Source organism: Anarhichas minor, unplaced genomic scaffold (genome assembly GCF_050575085.1).
Source record: "Anarhichas minor isolate MPS153535 unplaced genomic scaffold, ASM5057508v1 ptg000090l, whole genome shotgun sequence".
In the NCBI taxonomy this organism is placed as follows: Eukaryota; Metazoa; Chordata; class Actinopteri; order Perciformes; family Anarhichadidae; genus Anarhichas; species Anarhichas minor.
In genome coordinates this window covers 786,795-811,479 of record NW_027466536.1, presented here as the reverse complement: position 1 = coordinate 811,479, position 24,685 = coordinate 786,795, and the positions used below count along the sequence as shown (strand labels likewise).

General features: G+C 44.1%; 1 protein-coding gene across 6 annotated transcripts; it reads left to right on the top strand.

Annotated features, from left to right (window-relative positions):
* The first annotated feature begins 134 nt into the window (after positions 1–134).
* Positions 135–23,683, top strand: cnot1 (CCR4-NOT transcription complex, subunit 1). Of its 6 annotated transcripts, none has more exons than XM_076082262.1 (49): positions 135–292; positions 1,925–2,217; positions 2,353–2,460; positions 4,592–4,684; positions 5,028–5,096; positions 5,252–5,306; positions 5,849–6,052; positions 6,187–6,355; positions 6,571–6,697; positions 8,447–8,557; positions 9,026–9,196; positions 9,316–9,443; positions 9,821–10,061; positions 10,156–10,275; positions 10,528–10,650; positions 10,766–10,917; positions 11,171–11,321; positions 11,479–11,692; positions 11,870–12,163; positions 13,446–13,570; positions 13,678–13,964; positions 14,054–14,132; positions 14,265–14,504; positions 14,620–14,760; positions 14,865–15,044; positions 15,231–15,347; positions 15,447–15,557; positions 15,760–15,837; positions 16,098–16,275; positions 16,514–16,668; positions 16,812–17,108; positions 17,238–17,378; positions 17,589–17,693; positions 17,853–17,972; positions 18,232–18,426; positions 18,535–18,677; positions 18,857–18,965; positions 19,218–19,387; positions 19,492–19,723; positions 19,811–20,059; positions 20,483–20,646; positions 20,769–20,886; positions 21,026–21,127; positions 21,248–21,421; positions 21,546–21,695; positions 21,821–22,001; positions 22,186–22,318; positions 22,439–22,573; positions 22,714–23,683. In XM_076082262.1, the coding sequence occupies exons 2-49, from the start codon at positions 2,116–2,118 to the stop codon at positions 22,790–22,792; spliced, it is 7,320 nt and encodes a 2,439-aa protein (XP_075938377.1). In that variant the 5' UTR covers positions 135–292; positions 1,925–2,115; the 3' UTR covers positions 22,793–23,683. The 6 variants fall into 6 exon arrangements, with proteins under 6 accessions (XP_075938377.1, XP_075938373.1, XP_075938374.1 ...); XM_076082258.1 differs by having other exon boundaries at positions 14,256–14,504; XM_076082259.1 differs by having other exon boundaries at positions 4,586–4,684; positions 10,162–10,275; positions 14,256–14,504.
* The last annotated feature ends 1,002 nt before the right edge of the window (positions 23,684–24,685 follow it).

Genomic DNA, 24,685 nt, shown 5'->3' with positions numbered 1-24,685 from the left:
CCCTCAAAAAAATTAGGCAAAAAAAAAAAAAAAAGACCCATTCATTTTGCATTTATGTAGAGAAACAACAAACCCGTTGTTTTCAGGTGTCTACTGGCGAGCACCTTGTGTTTGAGTCGCGCGGATAAGCTCACGCACTCATCTCCAGCCGTGACCGCGCCGCGGCGGTGACAGTCGCCATTTTATTTTGAAAATCAAACTGAACTGGAGGCACAGCGACCCTTCCATTTCGTCAAGTTTGTTGTGCGAAACAAGAAGGGATGAAAACCTGAATCACTTTCTTGGGAGCACGGTAAGATTTAAAATATAGTTGGTGAACAACCGTCGACCGAATTATATACAACAAATAAGCAACGATGTTGATACGGAGGATGAACGTTAGCCAGCAGTGCGGGGGTAGTCTATTTGCTGAAAAGCAGCTGTCATATTGGTCACATCAAAAAAAACTTAATTTCTGTAATTTAGCAACGTTTTTCGTGCAACGTAGGTAACATAGTTCTCTATAACTACATTAGTCGCATTTTCGCTGGAGACGTTGGCTCTATGTAACGTTTACGCTTCGTTGCGTGATAGTTTGCGTTTCCAACTAGCATACAATCTTAGCGGTTCCAGACATTAGTCAGTGCCCGTGGAAAGAAGCTAACGTTAACAAGGTTACTGCTAACGGTAGCACGATCGCGCAAACATCCATCCGCAATACGAGGCCTTCACGCTCATGGCAGAGGCATGTGTAACTATCTCGAAACCTTAATACACGGTTAGCTAGACAAAATGGCTCTTAAACATAGTAATAAATAAACAGGAAACACAACGTTAGTTGGTTTTGCCGATTCATTCAAACCAGCTTGAAACAGGCTCATGTTGCTAATGTTAGCTTCACGTAAATGCTAACTTGGTAGCATTAGCTCGCAGCCAACCGGAGTTGGTGCTATTTCACAGAGGTTAACGTTATATATGGACACGGACAAGTAATTCTGATGAGTATATATATACGACTATAACATTAAGTGTGTTGAAGCTAGTTACAGTGTAGTGGATTTCACGGCTAATGCTAACGCTAGCTTATTTATCCTGTAAACATGTTGGCTAATGTTCACTCAAACTTTTCCCCCAGCAAGTGTTTATCAGCGTCATGGTAATGTTAGCCTAACGTACGTGGCTAACGCTAGGTTTACCCACTTCGCACATGAGTATTGTTTTAAATCAATTCAGTGACTTAGCATGGACTCATTTAGGATGTCTGGTGATTTTACGATGCTAACCGTTAGGTAAGCAGTACATTTACTCGGATTGCCTTCTAGTAACATTTGCTAACTCGGATTAGCTTGCTCTTTGTTTCAGTGGGTGATTTTAACTCTCTGTCCATTAACGTTAGTCGTCAGAAATAGCGGGCTAACTGCTTTTAATGCTCTGTACTTATGAATTGGATGATAAACCCGCGGCAGTTATCGTGCTATTGTAAACGGAAAGTTAGTCAGTTCGGTGAGCAACTTAACTCACGTTAGCATTCAATCTCTGTGCCAGATATCTGGGTGCAGTCGAGGCCTAGTACGAGCTATTGGCACGGCATGTTTACATAACTACAACATATCTGAGGAAGTATCGTTCTAAACTACCTAGCTTTAACTGGTATTGACCGTAGTTTGGGGATGTATTAGCAGATACATGTGCAGCTAAAATAGACTTCACTGCACTCTGTGTTTGTTATGCACGTAGGCCTCGAATCCTGTCACAGGATTGTGTGGTTACAATTGAGTGTAAATATTGTCCTGCATGGAAGTAAAACTACAGAACTCAATGTTTAGGGCTGTTCGCATAGGAATTCCTCCTTTTGTTTCTGTTGCTTTTTCTTTCATTTCTATTGCAAAACGTATTGTGTGTGTAAAATAATATCACTTTTAACTTGTTTGTCCTTTCATTACAGATGCTGAACTTGATTTTAAACTGAAGAACTCTACTTAGCACCGGGACCCACTGATCGGAAAACTTATTTGGAAGCCAACATTTTTTTTACACCTTGGGGGGGAGCAGAATTAACCTATCACTGAAGGGACTAAAGGGGAATAATGGTGATTTTGCGCCGTGCTCGGCCGCCTGCTTCCGCCCCAACTAGCAATGAATCTTGATTCGCTTTCGCTGGCTTTGTCTCAAATCAGCTATCTCGTGGACAATTTAACAAAGAAAAACTACCGAGCCAGCCAGCAAGAAATACAGCATGTAAGTGGTAACAAAGACATCAAGTTTTTTTTTTTTGTACATTAGTCAACAGATATCGGAAAGTGTATCTATGAAGTGTACTAAAATGTACGCTTGTGTTCACATCTTCTGGATGTTTTACCTGTGCTCTCCCAGATTGTAAATCGTCACGGCCCTGAGGCAGACAGGCATTTACTACGCTGTCTCTTCTCTCATGTGGATTTCAGTGGCGATGGTAAAAGCAGTGGCAAGGACTTTCACCAGGTAATTTTTGATTAGAGATGCATTTATATTTAGTTTTTTATACATTTTTTTTTTTTACTGAAGGTCTTTTGTTACTAATGTTGTTGGCCCTCCCCTCTTGGAAGTTGAGTATTTTTACAGGTTCACCTGTTTTAAACTAGATTAATAGTCTACAGTCAAATTTGTACTAATATGATATTGAAACTTCAAAGAAAAATAGTTTCATATTGACCTAATTGCTGTCCTGGAACAAACATTTGGTACGTCTGTCACATTCACTTATAGATGAGCAGAGCATGATCATAGAGCCTGACAAACTTCTACATTTGTCATTAACCCAGCCTCAGTCATGCACTAAAAAAGAGTTAGCATTCAGTGTTATTAAAATACAAGATGTGATAAGTTAGACATGTGCTGACACATGTTGGTTAGTTGGTTATTTATTGCCTACTTTGGCAAAAGGCCAGCTGATTCCTTCTTTGGGATGCTCAGTTAATAGCATAATTTGTCAAACATTTACCTGGTATTTACAGCTGGCCCAATCCGACAATTTGACAGCGAAGCCCAGTGTGTGTAGTAAATGGAGACTGTGCTTGTAAATCACTGGATGCATAGAACTATGTTCTCTGCTCTGAAAGCATTTAGCTCCTGGGATATTGACCATTTTGCACTTTTAAATTTGGCGCAGTCTACCCGACACCAAGTCCTCTCATTGTAGCTCTCTATGGTACTGTGTATGTTCTGCCCCGGTTTGCACATTTATCTCCAAACGGCAGCGCTGGGAAACCTGTATTTCATAAATGATTTCTCTTACCGCATTCCTTTATACTCCTTGATGACACCCTGCTCCTCGGCCGACTTCACTGTTTTTCAGAGGCTGTAGCAGACTCTGGGACTTGAAAAATAAAAAACTCCTAAGTTAGGCAAAATTTTGGCAAGGGAAAAACTGGCATGGCCATATTCACAGGCCTCCCTTGACCTCACACCTTAATATATGTGCATGAAAAGGGTTCTATGGGTACCCACGAGTCTCCCCTTTACAGACATGCCCACTAAATGCTAATTCCATGCAGTTGGGGCCAAACACCATGCAGCTTTGTGCATGTAGTGGAAATGTGTTATATTAGCCTATTCTAAATTGTTTCTGCATGGTAGGGTTCCTAAACAATCTTGGTATTGCATAAATTGGGTTTATCTGGAAAGCTGAGAGTCGTGTGGATCCATTGAGCTCAATTGTATTCATGTGTGATGATGTTAATCCCCATGGTGGCCATTTCATTGTAGTGAGACTTAATGAGTTGCACTTCAAAATTATTTCCGACCATGCTAAGACTGAAATTAAATATCACATAACCATTCAGGTACACTGGGCATGCAGGTGCCAGTGTAGATATGTTGCTTAGGTACAGAAAATACAACATTATTGTACTCTCTATTAATAAAAGGTTGTGCGGGTCTTGCTCTATCGCTCTCACACAAATCAAATTTAAAAATCAACACTTACAAATCGATCCAAAACTAGATTATTTGGCAAACGCACATCTCATGTTTCGTTGTTGTCTGTTCTCTCCGTTTAACGGTTTCTTTGTGAACTTCACAATAGTTCTGCATCTTCCTTCTTAACGCCTCAACCTGTGACTTCAAACGTCCGCTCCGTAGGGCTGATAACGCTGCTGGACGCACCGCTCGCAAATCACTTCAATAGCTTCCTCCGCATGTTGGCAGTAGTAGAATTATAAAATGCAGAATGTAACTGCACAACAGCTGCTAATAGACGACAAGATCAGCCCCGCCTGTAATCAACCCCAAAACCGTTGCAACAAGTCATGTGATGGCCACCATACACTTCTATCATCTTCTAGGCCCTTATGCACGCTAAACCCCAACATTTGAATAGGCGGCATAAACATAATGCAGTGTTTATTACAGGTTGATGACTGGAAATACTTAACACAGTTTCATAAGTTATCAGATTCGTTAATATACAGTCTTAATAGTTTGTGTATCCCACGTTGTGATTATGAATACCGCTTATTGTTTCATATTGATGCTCGTGAGAGACTCTCTGTCTTATCTTATTCTTCACCTGCCTCTGTTCTCTTTCCTCTCTCCTTCTCGGTACGTTTTGCTTTTCAACTTGCCCAAGACACAGTTTCTGATCCAGGAGTGTGTGTCGCTGATATCCAAGCCAAACTTTATCGCTACTCTGTGTTACGCCGTTGACAATCCCCTGCACTACCAGAAGGTAAGAAGCGGATGCTAGAATGTCGGTATTATTACTGTTGTAGCCAGAATGTATAATGGCCTTATTAATGGATACATTATGACTTGAGTCAAGACTTGCAACTGAAAGCAAGCAAGAAAATGTAGTCCTAGGTTACAATTGGCTGAATGAAAAATCCTTTTTTATTTTTTTAATCAGTTCTACATCTCTACAAAAATGCACTGGCTTTCAGTTGACATATTGGTCTGTAACCATCCTAAGGCATCAACTCGGACTCCCATGAGTGTACAGACATTTTGCAGGTTTTCATAAACATTGAAAATACATTTGATATGTAATATAATATACTTAAACTGTCTTTCAGAGTTTGAAGCCATCGGCCCATTTATTCACTCAACTGAGTAAAGTTCTTAAGCTCAGCAAAGTCCAAGAGGTAAGCCAGCTCTGCCAATCTTAAATGGTACAGTACATGGTGTATGTTTGGCAGTTAGCCAGTATTGAATATCAACAGTTTTAACCTGAAGAAGTCTTTCTGAAATGGGAGAACATCATTTCATGAATTTTTTTAATTCTTTAATGATTTCCCAGGTGATATTTGGACTTGCTTTGCTCAACTCCAGCAACGCAGACCTTCGTGGTTTTGGTAAGTAAATCTAGTAGAGCCTGACATATGTGAACCCGGAGCAAAGATGGTGTGAAACCCTCTTTTATATAGTCCCACTCTGAATGTTAATTAAAAGTATTAAATGTCATCAAAACACTTCTAAATAGTAAACTTACTGCTGATAAGTCTGACTTTTTTAAAAGTTAAAACACTAGTTTGGCACAGTTTGCCACGCCCTTTTAATTGTGGCGTTGGACGAAAAGTTGGCTGAAACTTGCAGCACATAAACATCCTTTTACTCTAAAGACAAAAAACTTTGATGTTGAACACAATATTCCTTTCCTGCACTATGGCATTCTTTTTTTTTTTGTCGCACCAGCAAATTGATAAACTCAATGATCACAAATGCGAGGCATCGCACATGTCGATGTTGCTTGGCGTAATTCCAAATGCAGGTTTTTAGTTTCATAGGCCAATGGCGTGTTAGTGGATAAAGTGAAGTTTAACTTTGGCTCATCAGTACAGAGGAAATGGTAGAAAAGCAAGCCTGTGCTTCACTAACTTGTTTTTAACTGTCTCAGCTGCGCAGTTCATCAAGCAGAAACTTCCGGACCTCCTGCGGTCATACGTTGACGCGGATCTCGGAGGAAACCAGGAAGGTGGCTTCCAAGACATTGCCATAGAGGTCTTGCAATTACTGCTCTCCCATCTACTCTTTGGCCAGAAGGGAGCCAGTGGGGTAGGGCAAGAGCAGATTGACGCCTTCCTCAAGACACTTTGCCGAGGTATGGGGGATCGACACAAACTTGTTCTTCAGATACTCTAGCGTATCGATAGCCACAGTTGAAGATGCGTTTGTCAGACTTAAATTGTATTTCAATGTTGCTCTGCCACAATTTCTTTTAAATTTGTATTTCAGATTTCCCCCAGGAGCGCTGCCCTGTGGTGCTCGCACCACTGCTGTACCCTGAAAAACGGGACATTCTCATGGACAGGATCCTGCCGGACTCGGGAGAGTTAGCTAAGACCATGATGGAAAGTTCTCTTGCAGAATTCATGCAAGAAGTTGGCTATGGCTTCTGTGCTAGGTGAATTACTTTAAATTATTCTAAGCTATGCCCACAGCTAATGCATTCAATGTGCTGTTGTAAAAAAAAAAAATCCCCAAATCCTGAGGTTAAACTAAAGTATATGCCAGTTGTTGATTTTATTTTTTACAATAATACAATATCGGTGTGATTTGAAATGACATGTGAACGTTCAAGATGATGGTCCGCACTGACCTGTCCTTTTGTCCCTCCAGTCTGGATGAGTGCAGAAACATAATCCTCCAGTATGGGGTGAGAGAGGTGACCGCCAGCCAGGTAGCCAGGGTCCTGGGCATGATGGCTCGCACCCACTCTGGCCTAACCGATGGCATCCCGCTACAGGTGAGGTGCTTTATGTGACGCAAGGGCGGCCCGAAGTCTAAGGTTACTTGACTACTTCACTGTAGTTTACTCGATATGGACCGAAGGAGAAGACGACACGCTATTGCAATTGGGTTGCAGTCCATTTCTGTTCACACACACAAACCGATAGGTGTACATGTGAAGTGTTGAAACTAGGTTTGCCTAGTCTGGGTTTTACTTACTTTCACAGAAAATATCCAGACATTACAAAAGGAGGAGGCTCAATTTGAATTGTCTTTGATTGATTTTATGCTACCTGGATCTACTGGGCAGGTAGTGACAGTGGGTTAATCAGAGCCCTTTGGTTGGGAATAGCTTTATGTGAAACATACAGCAAACGTCACATTGACTTAAACAGTGTAGCGTGAACGGATCCTGCCCCGGGGAAAGCGGGACAAGCTTACACACCTAACAGGGTGGTCACTCCTAACGGCTGTCCGACCTGCGTGGGTTAGTTTCCTCACGGAGGTGTCGGAACAATACCGTAGGCCTTTTATCTCACCCTGTAGCTAAATCGTTAGGATTTTCGGAATTATTGTCTTTCTGAGAGTCTAGGCGCTCTCAGTAGGATGTAACCCTAACACCCAGTATGAATAGTTATGTAGAATGTCTGTACTTTACTATTGCCTATTGTGAACTTCTCACCATTTTATGACTAACACTGCCAAGTCTTCACCCAGTGTACTCACCTTTAAGTTCCTCTGGTAGGGTGAGTCCGTTAACCGTGTGATACAGGTTTCTCCGTTGGGGGAGAGGGTCAAATTGTTCTTAAAAAACAGTCTCTAGTTTGGATCCAGTCACTTACAAATGGTAAGGCTGTTTTATTAAAGTTTTTCCAAAGCAATCACATAGAACAATTTCAATTCAATGAAACAGTCTCAGTGCTACTAATGCTAACAATCCCACTGTTAACAGGCTCTCTGTCAGCTCTCGCTGTGAGTTTTTTTTCTTTTCTTTTTTCTTCATGCTGTCTTCTGATAACGCACAAAGGGTCTTCTATTCCACCTCTGAGTGGGTAAGACAGCAGAAGGGTTTTCTATTCCCCACCTCTGAGGGGGTAAGACCCCTAAGGGTCTATTAAAGGAGTCTATCCCTGTCTCTAGAGATGGGGGGGGAAAGCCCCAGAAGGGACTCTAGTCACCCCTAAGGGTGGAGACTTCAGTCGCCCCCTCAGTCGCTTCCTCCTAGGGTGAAGCCTCTTTGCTCTGTTTCACTGCTGCTTTTATGCTACTCTGAGGCTAGAACCTCCCCTAATCACATACACGAGACATCCTGTACCAGAGTTAGCAACAGAATGTAACTGGTTGTAACTGGTTTGGTCCTGTTAGAACCAGAAGCAGTATATAAGGCTGAAGTGACTATGTTAGATAAAGTGTCTAAGCAGGCTATATGTTTCTATCATGAAATAAAAGTTTAAATGTTGTGATGGTTATAAAAAGTGTAAACAAGTTATATGTTGTGATGGTTATAAAAAGTGTAAACAAGCTATATGTTGTGATGGTTATACTTTTATGCTTTCATATTTTTCTAAATAAAACTAAAGCTCTGTAGGGCAGGAGAATTGGTTAATAATGCCTGTGTGTAATATGAGTCACTCGTGTTTTCATTTTCATAGTCATTTGATTCAATATGTCCAATAAAGATGAGTGGTAATTTAATGTACTTGTTTTGGGATTCTTAGCCTTTCAGCACGCCAGAGCTTACATTTTCAGTATTTTCCTCCCACAGTCCATCTCTGCTCCAGGAAGTGGGATCTGGAGCGACGGTAAGGACAAGAACGACGGCTCGCAGGCTCACACGTGGAATGTCGAGGTTCTCATCGACGTCGTGAAAGAAGTGGTAAGTGAGCCATCAGTTTCTCAATTGTTCTATTAGGAAAATGTACAGCCAATTATATATTATCTTTTTATTTTCCACAAACTGCCACTGACGACACTTTCCTAAAATCGAAACCGTTTTGAGTGGCGAGAATGATTGCGATGTGCAGTTGCAACCAAATTTGCACGTCAACTCCACTTCAGCATTTTCCATCAATTTCATGTTACATTTAAACAGCCACGAGTCTGATCATCTTTTCAGTTCATTCTTTTCACAAAGCCTTGATAATTCCCAGATTATTACGGAGTCCAGCATTTTATAGTGTCACTCTGGAACTACATTTAGTCAAATTCTGCATCAGTACACACGTTAATACATGCGCTAGCCTGTTATAAATCTGACACTGAAGGTTACAGGTTTTATTTCTGTACCAGATTACTTTGAAAAGCCCGCGAACCTTTCAATTGTGGATTTCTGTCTGTGCCCTAGAATCCCAACCTGAACTTCAAAGAGGTGACGTACGAGCTGGACCATGCGGGCTTTATAATCCGGGACAGCAAAGGCCTGCACATCGTCGTGTATGGCATTCAGAGGGGGTTGGGCATGGAGGTCTTTCCCGTCGATCTCATCTATCGGCCATGGAAACACGCTGAAGGACAGGTGACTGGCCAACAACGTCTGCATCACGATAATTTGATTCCATGTGTTTTAATTGTAGTTATGGTTGAGCCTTGTATCTCCTCTTTATTTGTCTTGATTGCTTTGTTTCGTTTTTTCAGCTGTCGTTCATTCAGCACTCCCTGATGGGCCCAGAAGTGTTCTCCTTTGCAGACTACCCTTGCCACACTGTGGCCATTGACATCCTTAAGGCTCCACCTGAGGATGACAACAGGGAGATTGCCACCTGGTATGGAGCTTGTTGCTATGTAGAAGGGTGTTGCTGTTGCTTTATTTCTACTTATTGGGTTTATTCGTTTTGTGGTATTCCGGCTTTAAAACGGATGATATTTGTTTTGCTCTTCTCCTGAATGTCAGTTCAATTAATGCTTCACCTAGCGCATCCAATATATCAATATATCCTGTGATAATCTATGTTTAAGAATGGTGACTTGTATTATCTCTAGCTGATCGCTATAATACACTGTAGGAAACCCTGTTCTATGCTCGGAGGTGTAGTTTGACCCACTGAATATGGTTCAGTTGTTGATTAATTGAAGGAGTTGCGGGGCCGATGCTGTTATGAAGCTACAGTGTGTTTGACTGACTGCCCTCAACTCTTAACAGGAAAAGTCTGGACCTGGTGGAGAGTTTGCTTCGGCTATCTGAGGTGGGACAGTATGAGCAGGTGAAGCAGCTGTTCAGCTTCCCAATCAAGCACTGTCCAGACATGTTGGTGCTGGCATTGCTGCAGATCTCCACCTCCTGGCACACACTGCGCCATGAGCTCATCTCTACCCTAATGCCCATCTTTCTGGGTAACCACCCGAACTCTGCCATCATCCTGCACTACGCCTGGCATGGACAGGTTGGTGTTAATGCTTGTTGATTTGAAGTCATGTTTTTATCCTGTGTTTTTTTTTTTTTTGTGTACTTATAATACCTGGCGGTTATTTTTCCAGGGACAGTCTCCCTCCATCCGTCAGCTGATAATGCATTCAATGGCCGAGTGGTACATGAGAGGGGAGCAGTATGACCAGGCCAAGCTGTCTCGCATCCTCGATGTGGCCCAGGACTTGAAGGTTTGTCGGAATAGACGGAATGATCACACTTGGTGACTTCTCTGAACCTAAAACCTTCAAACTAAAGCAGAATAATTAGGAAACAGCGTGGTTGCACAGTTGACTGTTGCATTAAATAATGTTCTTCCATGTGTTTTAGTCAACAAATTGGAGGATAAAGGGTCATGTATCCTGTGGTGGTCTCTGCTTTATCCTATATGTAGGTATGATTATCATGGTCAATGAGCCACTGTGTTTTTCCCCCCCCTGCAGTCTCTATCGATGTTGCTGAATGGAACTCCATTTGCTTTTGTTATTGACCTCGCTGCACTTGCCTCTCGCCGTGAATACCTCAAACTTGATAAATGGCTGACTGACAAAATCAGAGAGCACGGGGTAAGTCTTCCAATTGATGTAGGTACACTAAAAAAACAATCAAGATTGTTGGTGTTTTTGTTTGTCATTGTAATTTGAGAACATTGTATTTTACAATCATTCTGTGTTTTGTCAGGAGCCTTTCATCCAGGCGTGTGTGACATTCCTGAAGAGGCGCTGCCCATCCATCATGGGGGGTCTGGCCCCAGACAAGGACCAGCCCAAAAGCGCCCAGCTGCCCCCGGAGACCTTAGCCACCATGCTGGCCTGCCTGCAGTCCTGTGCTGGGTGAGATGCTATGTGGCTTAGTCCCCATCACTGTACTATTGGTTGGTCTTTTTAAAAACCGGTTTGAGCAAGACTGACAATAAAAAGGTGAAAGTGAGGCCCAGCTTTAGTCGCATTTCATGGTGTTTTGACCACGGAAGACTTAAGATGTGCACGTGTAGTTTATGGCAGTATAGTTATTTATCAGTCTTCAGTCTTACCCTTCCATACGGTATTATCTAACATCAGAGCTCCTTCACTTTTGTTTCCTCAGCAACGTCTCCCAGGAGCTGTCAGAGACGATCCTGACCATGGTTGCCAACTGCAGCAATGTAATGAATAAAGCCCGACAACCACCACCAGGGGTAATGCCAAAGGGACGTGCCCCCAGCACCAGCAGCCTGGATGCCATCTCTCCTGTACAGGTATCTTCACATGATAGGCACATCATGCCTCTGCAGACAAACTTTGCATTGTGTTTTCAAAACAGCCCCGTATTCCTAAATTGCAAAAAAATACACTCAAAATGAATTATTGTTTTTCTCTTTCTTGTCTGTCTCTCCCTCCCTTGCTCTTCTCTAGATGGACTCCCTGTCCGGCATGGGTTCCTTGAACCTGGGGGGCACAGCTCCCTCCCACACGCAAAGCATGCAGGGTTTCCCAACCTCACTGAGTTCAGCTTTCAGTAACCCTCAGTCCCCAGCAAAGGCCTTCCCACCACTCACCAACCCAAACCCCAGCACACCGTTTGGGGGCATTGGCAGCCTGTCCTCGCAGCTCCCTGGTATGGACTCTGGTACTATGCTATTTTATTTTTTCACTTTAACACAAACAACCAAGCCCTATGTTCACACTAAATCAACAGGTCATATTGCATCATAGTTTAGTCTCGTCTTTCTTATTCATTGAGAAATGAGACGGGTACAAATTGTTGCAGTTACACTGCCGCTAAGTGTTTTTACTTTACCCTCAGGTCCCTTGGGCACAGGCATCGGCTCTGGTATTGGCTCTGGTATCGGCTCTGGTATCGGCTCTGGTATCGGCTCTGGTATCGGCTCTGGCATCGGCTCTGGCATCGGCTCTGGCATCGGCTCTGGCATCGGCTCTGGCATCGGCTCTGGCATCGGCTCTGGCATCGGCTCTGGCATCGGCTCTGGCATCGGCTCTGGCATCGGCTCTAGTCTGGGGATGCCAACTGTCAACACGGACCCCTTTGGCACCAGGAAGATGAGCACACCAGGCCTGAACCCACCCACCTTTCAACAGAGTAAGATGAAGGCCTGTAACTGGTGGAGGTGGTGCTCTGCGCTGCTCACTACTGTGTTTCCTCTGCAGTGATTATGATTCTTAATTTGCTAATTTAGTTCTAATGCACATTAGTGTGCCTCACAAATAGAGATGCGTTGATTAATCGGCTGCCAATCAAAACCCGATCGGTGACGTGCTGATCGGTTTCATATTTCCGTTTTTATGGCGGTCACATTTACACGCGTGTACCTCGTGATAGTTTAATATCGACAAACAGCAGCACAGACGGTAACGTCACAACCACTTGCACACACGATGTCGGTTTGTTAATGATGGAGACATAAAGCTTGCGGTTTATCACAACTAAGTCGTAGAGGAACGACTAACTTAATCAGACACTTATTATATTTAAATTAATTCTCATGAATGCTGCTCAGAGAAATCTCAGTAAGTGACTCATCTGCTGAGAGCACAGAGTCTTTCTTGCACAATCCTGCTTATAACGGAAATATCAGCTAACAATAATGCATTGACTCTCCTTTTGATGCATTCAACCTACTCTGTAAATAGACTATTAGACAAAAGTATATGATAATGCTATTATGTTTTCAAAGAAACATCTAGCTTTGGGTGAGAAGCTTGAATAAACTCTTGTTTGAAGGAGATGTTTTCACAGCAGTATGAAATAGATACTAGTGAGGGAACACTAGCTTAAAATACATCATTAAAACCACTAATGCCACGGTGCAAGTATTTAAATCATTTGAATGGTGTGTTTTATTGACAACACTAAGATTTTGGGACAGTGGAAATCAGTCTTTTGGGACAGTGGTGAACATTTAGTCTTGAGCCTTGCTGTCAATTATAGTTCTGAGAAAATTGGCAAAATGGGATTTGGCAGGTCAGCCTTTTGGCGGCCAAAAATATTGCAGTCCGTGCATCTCTACTCACACTTACAGTTTACAAGACAAGTTTCAGAAGTATTTACCAAGAGATTGTAAAAGACTCATGGCATATTGTAAACATTTGTGTGTATGATTTCACTTTCAAACTAAATTGGTTAATCACAGAGGAAATGCAGATCAGTCTTCCATTCCGTGTCTGCTTATGCTGACAGCCCCACTTTAACGCTTTCAAGCATCAAAAAGAGGTCTAACCTTCATCTGTTAAAACACTCTCTTGATGCATCACTTGACTGCTCAATGTTAACTAATGAGTCAATGACTTGGATTACCACATCGAAGCAAATTACTTGGTCTTGGTTAAGTTTTTCTTTTTAATTGAATTTCTTTTTTTCTCAGCTGACCTTTCTCAGGTGTGGCCCGAGGCAAACCAGCACTTTAGTAAGGAGATAGACGATGAGGCAAACAGTTACTTCCAGCGCATCTACAACCACCCACCTCACCCCACCATGTCTGTGGATGAAGTACGTAGTGATATTCTTCATTTGTCTGTGCCAAGAACACTAACTCAAATCAAACCCACCAGTGAGTACTGTTGTTAACTCCCACTACATCATTGTTCTCCTCCTAGGTGCTGGAGATGCTGCAGAGGTTCAAGGATTCGACCATCAAGCGGGAGCGCGAGGTGTTCAATTGCATGCTGCGCAACTTGTTTGAGGAATACCGATTCTTCCCCCAATACCCAGACAAGGAGCTGCACATCACGGCCTGCCTTTTTGGTGGCATTATCGAGAAGGGTCTCGTCACCTACATGGCCCTGGGCTTGGCCCTCCGATATGTTCTGGAAGCCTTAAGAAAACCCTATGGCTCCAAAATGTATTACTTTGGAATTGCTGCCCTAGATAGGTTTAAAAACAGGTACTGAAATGTTTTCTTCTGTAAAATGAGTATTAATGTCCCAACAGTCCCGTTTGTCTCCGAATAACAACTTTTTTTCATGATTCTAGACTAAAGGACTATCCTCAGTATTGTCAACACCTGGCTTCAATTGCCCACTTCTTGCAATTCCCCCACCATTTACAAGAGGTAATCAGGTTTCCTTAATTTAAATGAGCATTTTTAAGTCTTAGTTTGTCTTAACCATGACCCGCGGAGAGGATTCATACATATAGACAAATAAAATCGCGCTCTGCTTCTTTCAATATCCTGTGTGTGCAGTATATCGAGTATGGCCAACAGTCACGGGACCCTCCGGTGAAGATGCAAGGCTCCATCACCACCCCTGGCAGTCTGGCACTGGCACAAGTCCAGGCCCAGTCGCAGCAACCTGGTGTCCCCAAGGCCCCACAGCCAGGTCAGCCAAGCACTCTAGTCACCACCACGACGACTACGACCACGGTGGCCAAGACGCCTACCATCACAAGACCAACACCCAGCACCTTCAAGAAGGATGTGCCTGTGAGTTTGGCTTTGCTAATGTCTATACACCCGATTATGTGCCTTGTCAATGCATTTTTTCTTTCTTTCTTTTTGTGAAACTTTGATACAATTTTATTTTTGTTCCTTCTTGCAGCCCTCCATAAACACAACCAACATTGACACCCTGCTGGTGGCCACTGACCAAACAGAAAGGATTGTAGAGCCTCCAGAAAATGTCCAGGAGAAGATCGCTTTCATCTTCAACAACCTTTCCCAGTCCAACATGACACAGAAGGTAGAGTGACAACAGACACAAAAATACTACCTCAACAACCTTATCAGTAGAAGAAGCTTTAAAAAAACAAGAAGAAATGTAATCCATTTCCGCTTTTCTTTCAGGTTGAGGAGTTGAAAGAGACTGTGAAGGATGAGTTCATGCCCTGGGTGTCTCAGTACCTGGTGATGAAGCGTGTCAGCATTGAGCCCAACTTTCACGGTCTTTACTCCAACTTCCTGGACACGCTCAAGAACCCTGAGTTTGTGAAGATGGTCCTCAATGAGACTTACAGGAATATCAAGGTGATGAGAAGATGGTCACTTGAGGGCTTCAACGTCTTCAGAAGCAGACATTTCTTGTTCTTTTTCTTATTTACTCTCTACTATAACTATGATATTGACTTCTGAAGTCCCAGCAACACTGAAGAAAGCTGAAAAAAATGCTAAATACTGACACTCCCATCCCTGAATTTCTTTAAATGTCTTCAGGTTCTGTTGACCTCTGACAAGGCAGCTGCCAACTTCTCTGATCGCTCCCTGCTGAAGAACCTGGGCCACTGGTTGGGCATGATTACACTGGCCAAAAACAAGCCTATCCTCTACACGGTAAGTGTTTGTAATATTACTTTTTGGTGTGTTGTTTCATTACCTGGTGGATCTGTCTGCTTTCCAGTTGGCTGACATATTTTTTTCTCCTTTTCCCAGGACCTGGAAGTCAAGTCTCTGCTACTGGAAGCCTACATGAAAGGCCAGCAGGAGCTACTGTATGTAGTTCCCTTTGTGGCCAAAGTTTTGGAGTCCAGTCTACGAAGCATGGTTAGTAAAATAGGTTCAGACTGAGAGGCGTCTCCATGCAATTTATATGACCTCAAACCACTGACCAACTATGTCATGCTGGCATATTTACTTCAGTTAAAAGTAACTTTTACACACAGTCCATGTAATTGGCTTATGCTAACCTGATTCCACTCTTTGAGGTTCTGTGGATTCACTAATGTGTGCGTCTCTGATGTTGTAGGTCTTCAGGCCCCAGAACCCCTGGACCATGGCCATCATGAATGTTCTCGCTGAGCTGCATCAAGAACATGACCTCAAGGTAAAACATCATTCTTCCTGTGCTCAACTCCAGGCAGCTCTTTGGAATGTAGTCCATCCAAACCATAGTTCAAAAGATTTGTTGTGGTACCAGATATGAAATGATCATGTTACAAAACCGAATGTCTGCTTGCTAACCATTACCCAGCTACATCCCAGCCATCACACAAATAGACAGTTTTCACCAGTGACTGCAAATGCATCTTTTGAAACTGAACAATTGTGATTGTGTCTCACGTGGTTTTCTCTTGTTTTCTGCAGCTCAACCTAAAGTTTGAGATTGAAGTTCTGTGTAAGAACTTGTCTTTGGACATCAATGACCTCAAGCCGGGGACCTTGCTGAAGGACAAAGAGAAGCTTCAGAGCCTGGAGGAGCAGCTGTCTGCACCAAAGAAGGAGGCAAAGCCTCCAGAGGAGATGCTGCCAGTTGTCAGCACAGGTGGATGCTCCATATTTACTTAGAACTTTGCCCTGTTTTCTTTGATTTCTTTGTCATATCACCTATTCCTGTTGTCAGGTCTGTCTTTATTACTTGAAATCTATTTTTAAAAGGTCATGCTAAAAAGCTCAGTACTGCTTGTTTTTGTTGCCTGTGTGTGTGTGTGCTTGCCGTTTGTTGTCAAAATAATCAGCTGTCTTATTTGATTTTAATCAAATGTTTGTTTTGTCACCAACAGGAGACTTTGTTCCGTTTGCAGCCCCTCCCTCAACCCCTGCTGCCACCACCACCGCTTGCACAACCACCGGGCCCCCGACCCCCCAGTTCAGTTACCACGACATCAACGTGTATGCCTTGGCAGGCCTGGCTCCACACATCAATATAAATGTCAACGTAAGTGTTGAGTACCTGCAACCCACTGATGGAGAAGCCGTCGTCACACTTGAGGCACATGCGATGCACACACACACTTTATGTTTTCGATTGTTCTGTCTTTGTTTGACTTTTCTGTCCTGCCTCCCCCTCCTTGTCTCTAGATCCCGCTGCTGCAGGCCCATCCCCAGTTGAAGCAGTGCGTTCGGCAGTCGGTGGAGCGAGCTGTTCAGGAGCTGGTGCACCCTGTGGTGGACCGCTCTATCAAAATCGCCATGACAACCTGTGAGCAGATCATCAGGAAGGACTTTGCCCTGGATTCGGAGGAGTCCCGCATGCGTGTGGCTGCCCACCACATGATGAGAAACCTGACCGCTGGCATGGCCATGATTACCTGCCGCGAGCCCTTGCTCATGAGCATCGCCACCAACCTTAAGAACAGCTTTGCTGCTGCACTGAGGGTAAGCTGAATGAAACCCGAGGGCTCCTTTATCGCTAGTGTTCCATAAGATATGAAGAGACTAAGAGCTGTCTTACCTTTCCCCTTGTACTCTTCCTGCTGCTTTAACTTGAGGTGTTTATTCCCTCAGGCACCAACACCCCAACAGAGGGAGATGATGGAAGAGGCTGCAGCCAGGATTGCTCAAGACAACTGTGAACTGGCTTGTTGCTTCATTCAGAAAACAGCGGTGGAGAAGGCTGGCCCTGAGATGGACAAGAGACTAGCCACGGTGAGACTCCACAGTCCTGAAAATACATGTATTTCCAATACATGAACTGTGGCCAGACTGGTATACCTTTTATTTTAGACGCATGCTGCTCTGCTAGGATGCGGGCTAGGGATAGGGGCTTGTTGGAGTTTCGTTCACATCTTTTGTGTTTTCCGTAAAGCAAAAGTGTCCAATTCCTTGATTGGGTTTTTCATAACTTAACTCTTTCAGGAGTTTGAGCTGAGGAAGCACGCCCGCCAAGAGGGACGTCGCTATTGTGATCCGGTTGTCCTGACTTACCAGGCTGAACGTATGCCTGAGCAGATCAGGCTCAAGGTAAGTCCACTGTAGCATCCAGTAATGCAATAAATCCAAACACGATATACTGTTGCATCAGATACTGGATCTGTCCAACATGTCCAAAAGGATCATGATTCTGTTGATCTGCAGATGGACCGCACAGTGTGAAATAACAGAGAACTTGTTGTGTTGTAGGTCGGAGGAGTGGACCCGAAGCAACTTGCTGTGTATGAGGAGTTTGCCAGGAACGTTCCAGGTTTCTTACCCAGCAATGATCTCTCCCAACCCACTGGCTTCTTGGCTCAGCCCATGAAGGTGAGTTCTTTAAAACAGAACGTGAGAGCTGAAAAGCGAAGGTTGAAAGTTGCTACAGTTTTTTTTTTTTTTTTTTTTTTTTATAATCATGAATGTTCATTTATTTTCTGATTTGTGCCCATCTTGACCAAGAGCAAAACAATTACCCTACATTTCTGTTTTATAATCCTATAAATAACAACAGTGCCTCTTGTGTTAATATGAGGACATGTTAAACCCACAGAACTTGACTCCGTTTCTCTGTATCTCATGTCAACAGCAGCAGGCATGGGCCACAGATGACGTGGCTCAGATCTACGATAAGTGCATGGCAGACTTGGAGCAACACCTTCACGCCATCCCTCCAGCCCTGGCCATGAACCCCTTGACTCAGGCTCTGCGCAGCCTGCTGGAAGCCGTGGCCTTGGCGAGGAACTCCAGGGACGGCATCGCCGCACTTGGCCTTCTGCAGAAGGTTAGGGCGGTTACTGTAACGGCTGCAGCCTAGTCTTCAGGAACGGTGCGGGGGAGACGTAATCTACGCCGACCTGTGTTTTACTAAGTTTGCTTTTCTGTTTCCCAGGCTGTGGAAGGTCTTCTGGATGCTACTAGTGGTGCTGATGCCGACTTGCTGCTCCGCTACAGGGAATGCCACCTTCTGGTGCTCAAAGCCCTTCAGGATGGACGTGCCTATGGACCACAGTGGTGCAATAAGCAGATAACCAGGTGAGTCGGGACATATTCTCTCACTGATTTGAATCATACAAACTCGTGTTAAGCCGAGGGGTAGAGATTGTAATTCTGAACAGTTTATTTGCTTTGAGGGATGTTGAACATAAGGCAGTTAAATACATAAAGCATATGTAATAGTTCTGCTCGGTGTGTTTCGCTGTGATTGGTTGCAGGTGTCTGATTGAATGTCGTGATGAGTACAAATACAACGTAGAGGCAGTGGAGCTTCTGATCAGGAACCATCTGGTCAACATGCAGCAGTATGACCTGCACCTGGCACAGGTACACATCACTCCTGGAGTCATTTGATATTTTATCTTTATCTTATGTTTTGGTTAGATGTAAATTAATTATGCAATCCTAAAAATCTACGTACGACTTTGTCGTGGAGTCAAGTTTTGTTCTTTTCTGGAGGTGCAAAGCCCTGTATGTTGTTGTGCACCTTGATCAACAGGTCTGTGCGTCAGTCGACTGGCTAAGAGACATTTCAAGTGCCATGACGAGCTAACGTTGATTTTTTTTGTTTTCTTCTAGTCGATGGAGAACGGACTGCACTACATGGCAGTCGCTTTTGCCATGCAGCTGGTGAAGCTGCTGCTGGTGGATGAACGCAGCGTCAGCCATGTCACAGAGGCCGATCTCTTCCACACAATCGAGACTCTGATGAGAACCTGTGCACACTCCAGAGCCAACGCACCGGAGGGGTAAACGACTGCAATGTTAAAGATCGAAAAGGCCATTTAAAGTTTTTGCTGAGTCAACTCATATGTGAGAGGCGGTAAAACTGACTCTCGGTCCTCCTCCCCAGCCTTCCCCAGCTGATGGATGTTGTTCGCTCCAACTATGAGGCCATGATTGACCGGGCCCACGGAGGACCCAACTTCATGATGCACTCTGGGATTTCACAGGCGTCAGAATATGACGACCCTCCAGGCCTGAGGGAGAAGGCCGAGTATCTCCTGAGGGAGTGGGTCAACCTGTACCACTCGGCTGCTGCCGGCAGGGACAGCACCAAAGCTTTCTCTGCCTTTGTCGGCCAGGTAAACACTCTTTCATCCGTTTAAAGTCAACCGCACAAGGACCCTTGCGCATCGTTTAGATTTTCTTATGTTTCTTTTTCCTTCCAGATGCACCAGCAGGGCATCCTGAAGACGGATGACCTGATCACGAGGTTCTTCCGGCTGTGCACAGAAATGTGCGTGGAGATAAGCTATCGGGCTCAGGCCGAGCAGCAGCACAACCCAGCAGCCAGCGCAGCCATCATCAGAGCCAAGTGTTACCACAACCTGGATGCCTTCGTTAGGCTCATAGCGCTGCTGGTCAAACACTCTGGAGAGGCCACCAACACGGTGACAAAAATCAACCTCCTCAACAAGGTACAGTGTACGTCTGTGACGCAACAGTTCAAAGTAGAAACTATTACGGCACGTCGTAGAACATTTGGTTGTGCCAACGAAACACTTCAGGGATGTCTGTGTCGGCTCAAATGTAGAAGTGGAACTGCTGTGAAATTTCGCAGGCTTTTTTAACTCAATTCTAATCTCTAGAGTCCACCAGGTGTGTGACGAGGTTTATTCTGGAATAGGAGGGTGACAAAGATTTGAAAGGTTAAATCATTTAATTCAACTATTTAGTTAAAACACCAGTTTGAAGAACCACTCTGAGTATCTCAGAATCCTTCTGGAAAGCCTGATCAAAAGGGAAATTACATCATCAACATCCACGACGATGTACATGCTCATCTCCTCTGTAGATACTGCTGGCGCCCACTCTGATTGCGCCCCACATTGTTGTTACAGGTGCTGGGTATCGTAGTGGGGGTGCTGATTCAGGACCATGATGTCCGTCAGACAGAATTCCAGCAGCTGCCCTACCACCGCATCTTCATCATGCTGCTGTTGGAGCTCAACGCTCCCGAACATGTTCTGGAGACCATCAACTTTCAGACGCTCACCGCCTTCTGGTAGGACAGCCACCTCAGCCAGAAAAAGGCTCGCCTGGTGCCGATACTGAATGTTTTAAACGTTTCTGTCCATATGTGATTGCTGCACTTTGACTCACCTTTTTTCCCCTTTTCATGTGCAGCAATACCTTCCACATCCTGAGACCCACCAAAGCACCCGGCTTTGTGTACGCCTGGCTGGAACTCATCTCCCATCGCATCTTCATCGCCAGGATGCTAGCGCACACTCCGCAGCAGAAGGTATGCAAGAATAAGATAACTGAAAGATAACACACTCTAACTACCTCGCATTTCGTCTTGTTGATGCGTAAATGTCGCCGCTTTCCCCGTATGTGTGCTTTTTGAATTGTTGGTCTAATAGACTGATGTTTTCTCTCAGGGTTGGCCCATGTACGCACAGCTGCTGATTGATCTCTTCAAGTACCTGGCCCCGTTCCTGAGGAATGTAGAGCTCAACAAACCTATGCAAATCCTCTACAAGGTGCTCTCTCGTTTTTCGAATTTAATTTAGTAACGAGTTATTGTTTTTGTTAATGTGCTAACGTTGGATTACAGAACCTCTGTGCTCCCTCTGACATCTGTTGATTCTTTTCCGTTTCAGGGCACGCTGCGGGTGCTCCTGGTCCTGCTGCATGACTTCCCAGAGTTCCTGTGTGACTACCATTACGGCTTCTGTGATGTTATCCCACCCAACTGCATTCAGCTCCGCAACCTCATCCTCAGTGCCTTTCCACGCAATATGAGGCTCCCTGATCCTTTCACACCCAATCTCAAGGTACAGCTGATTATACATTCCCGGATGTTTCAAAGCTCAGATCAGATCAGCAGAACCGATGAGCTTTTCAGCTTTGTTTAGACTGATCTCATGAGCCCGTGTTTTATTAACGCCCCGGCTGCAGGTGGACATGCTGAGTGAGATCAACATCGCGCCCCGTATCCTCACCAACTTCACAGGCGTGATGCCTTCCCAGTTCAAGAAGGACCTGGACTCATATCTGAAGACTCGTTCACCAGTCACCTTCTTGTCTGAGCTGCGCAGCAACCTACAGGTAGGAGCGGTCTCAGCCTTTATTTTAAATGATTAGTATTGGACTTCAACAAAGGGCTTTTTTTTTTTTTTTTTCTTTTTTTTTTTTTTTTTTGTGTGCATGAATTTGTAATCTTTGTCTCCCAGGTGTCTAACGAGCCAGGAAACCGCTACAACATCCAGCTGATCAATGCTCTAGTGTTGTACGTAGGCACACAGGCAATCGCTCACATCCACAACAAGGGCAGCACCCCCTCCATGAGCACGATCACCCACTCTGCACACATGGACATCTTCCAGAACCTGGCCGTGGACCTGGACACCGAGGGTGAGAACCACGAACCGCATCAGCTTTCTGTCGGTCACTGCTACAAAAACGTTCTACTGAAAGTGCTAACTTAAGAGGTCATTTTAAAAGCAGCTTTTGGGAAAGTTTACGTTATATTTAGATATTCAACATGTGTGCTTAACAAAAGCAAAGCACTCAGGTTTCTGCCGTCATGTGTTTCCAGGGCGTTACCTGTTCTTGAACGCGATCGCCAACCAGCTGCGCTACCCGAACAGCCACACTCACTACTTCAGCTGCACCATGCTCTACCTGTTCGCCGAGGCCAACACCGAGGCCATCCAAGAGCAGATCACCAGGTGAGACTTGAGTCTGAGTGACCTCATTATTCCTGCAGTGGAAAAAAAACATCGAACCGTCCCCGAGCGGAAGTTTTGACTAAGAGTGCCGTCGGTTCAAGCTTTCTCCGTCTCTTCCAGGGTTCTGTTGGAGAGGCTGATAGTGAACAGGCCCCACCCATGGGGTCTCCTCATCACCTTCATCGAGCTGATCAAGAATCCTGCCTTCAAGTTCTGGAGCCACGACTTCGTGCACTGTGCTCCCGAGATCGAGAAGTAGGTTCATATTGGCGTGATGACCGCAGAATGCATTCATTGTTGCTGTCTTAGGGAGAGTTTTGATGACACGGTAATGTCCGCCCCACCGTCCCCAGCTCTGCTGCTCTCTAACAGATGGTCATGTTCTCTCCCCTCAGGCTGTTCCAGTCAGTGGCCCAGTGCTGCATGGGACAGAAGCAGGCCCAGCAGGTGATGGAGGGCACCGGTGCCAGCTAGCCGGTGCACCAGCCAGCTCGTAGCCCTCGGGAGAAGACGCCGCGGCCTTGACTCACTCCCCCACCACCACCACACCCCCTCTCTCTTAACTGTCGGCACTGGATAAACTGGCAACCACAGTCATTTGAAATGTGGATGAAATGACTACTGCTCACGGATCTAAGGAGTTAGATTTTTGTTTATCCCTCTGGGGCTGAATTGAGATGGAGAGAATGGATTGGGACATGCTGTTTAATATACTTTTTTTTTTTTTTTTTTTGATGCTTTGATGTAAATATTGGAAAAAAGGGAGAACGGGCGAGTAGATGTGTGGAGAGCAATGCACATGTCGAATAAAATGTATCCTGACATGTAAAAGACATGAAAACATATTTTCACTCACTACCAAAGTCCTTGGTTTGCTTCCCTCCCACACAAACCTTTTTTTCTGACTTTTTTTTTTTTTTTCGTTGCTTTCAGAGGCTGAATGGTAGATGATTGAAGAAAAAAAAAAGCTGCCTGCTACTTTCATTTGATTCCTTTTTATCCCTGAGTGGGACAGGAAGATGAAGTTTAGTCTCCCAGGTGGGGTGGGGGGGGTCTACTCCGGGCGTGTCGGTGGAGACGGTTTGCTGATGGTTCGTCCACGGTAAACCGGCTCTGGAAGTCTCTCCCTGGCACTTGTAAATTGTGCAAAGTGATGGCGACATTGTATCTTGACGATTTGTACAAAGATCCAAATTGAAGAACAACAATAGAAGGACCAATACAGCCCATTTTGTAACATTTTGAATGTTTTGTAAATGTATTGGTCCATGTGTTGTATTTTGTAGTCCTTTCTAGTTTGCCTTTAGTTCTTGCTACTTAACTGCAGAATGCGTACATACAGGAAATAAAGCATTCAAACTGCAAGGCATCTGTGTTCATTCAGGGCTACAGGAGTTATGTGATGGTGTTGATGTACCAGCTGTTTCAAAAGTACATATATTCCTTTAACTTCTAAGCAAGGTTTAAATGTTTTTCAGCATCACAATCAAAATGTGTAGACCTACTTTTGAAACACTGTTTTTGTTCGTTTACATTTCATTTTAGAAAAAGTGAAATGCTCTGTGTACGTCCAGAGGACTGAGTGGTCTGCTGTGTCTACAAAGGATACGAGACGACAAAATGTTGTGCGTTTAACTATGAATGACTTATAAGTAATGGTGCAACGGGTCAGAAAACTCACGGATCACAGAAGATAAAAAGGAACAAACATAACTTTTATAGATCCCTGATTATTTTGCTGCCAATCATTGACGACCTGTATTGGCAGATACAGATGCTATTGATTGATTACAACAGCTGGTCTACAAGGCTCCAGACTATTTTTTTCTGCCACCTTCCCACAAATTATTCTAGAAGGGATCCTTTTAGTTTGTTAAAATCATTTATATATATTTTTTCTTCAAATAAGGAAATAAAAGATTTTTTATAGATGAAAAAAAAAATCTTGTCAATAGCTTGAATGATGTATTATGTTTAGAGCCAGTATTAGGAAGTTAAACGGCTCATAATTCCCCTCTATAATATCTGTTGTAGCAGATACATCTATTTATTCAAGTTCCTCACCAAAACGACATTTTATGAGATATGTGAACACGTTATTTTAATGTCACTGAACTCCGTTCTCGTCAATTTAAACGGAGTGGTTGTTTACAATGAAATGTTATCAGAGATCGGCGATTAGAAAAGCATGAATGCTGATGTCCTGATCATGTTACTGAATACTAGCGGATAAATATTGTCAGTAAAGCTTTACTTCACACGATGATGGTTAACGTTAATCTGTGAAATGAATCTGCAGTTCACACGCGTTCCGAATCGTGAGGGGGGGATCAGTACGGACCGACAGTGGTCCGTTACACCACTGCT

Bases quoted from the DNA above. Each gene is read 5' to 3' on its own strand.
- cnot1 (XM_076082257.1), top strand. From the start codon at position 2,116: ATGAATCTTGATTCGCTTTCGCTGGCTTTGTCTCAAATCAGCTATCTC. The intron at 2,461-4,585 runs GTAATTTTTGAT...AACTTGCCCAAG, and splicing joins GTGGCAAGGACTTTCACCAG to ACACAGTTTCTGATCCAGGA. The intron at 20,060-20,482 runs GTACAGTGTACG...TTGTTGTTACAG, and splicing joins AAATCAACCTCCTCAACAAG to GTGCTGGGTATCGTAGTGGG.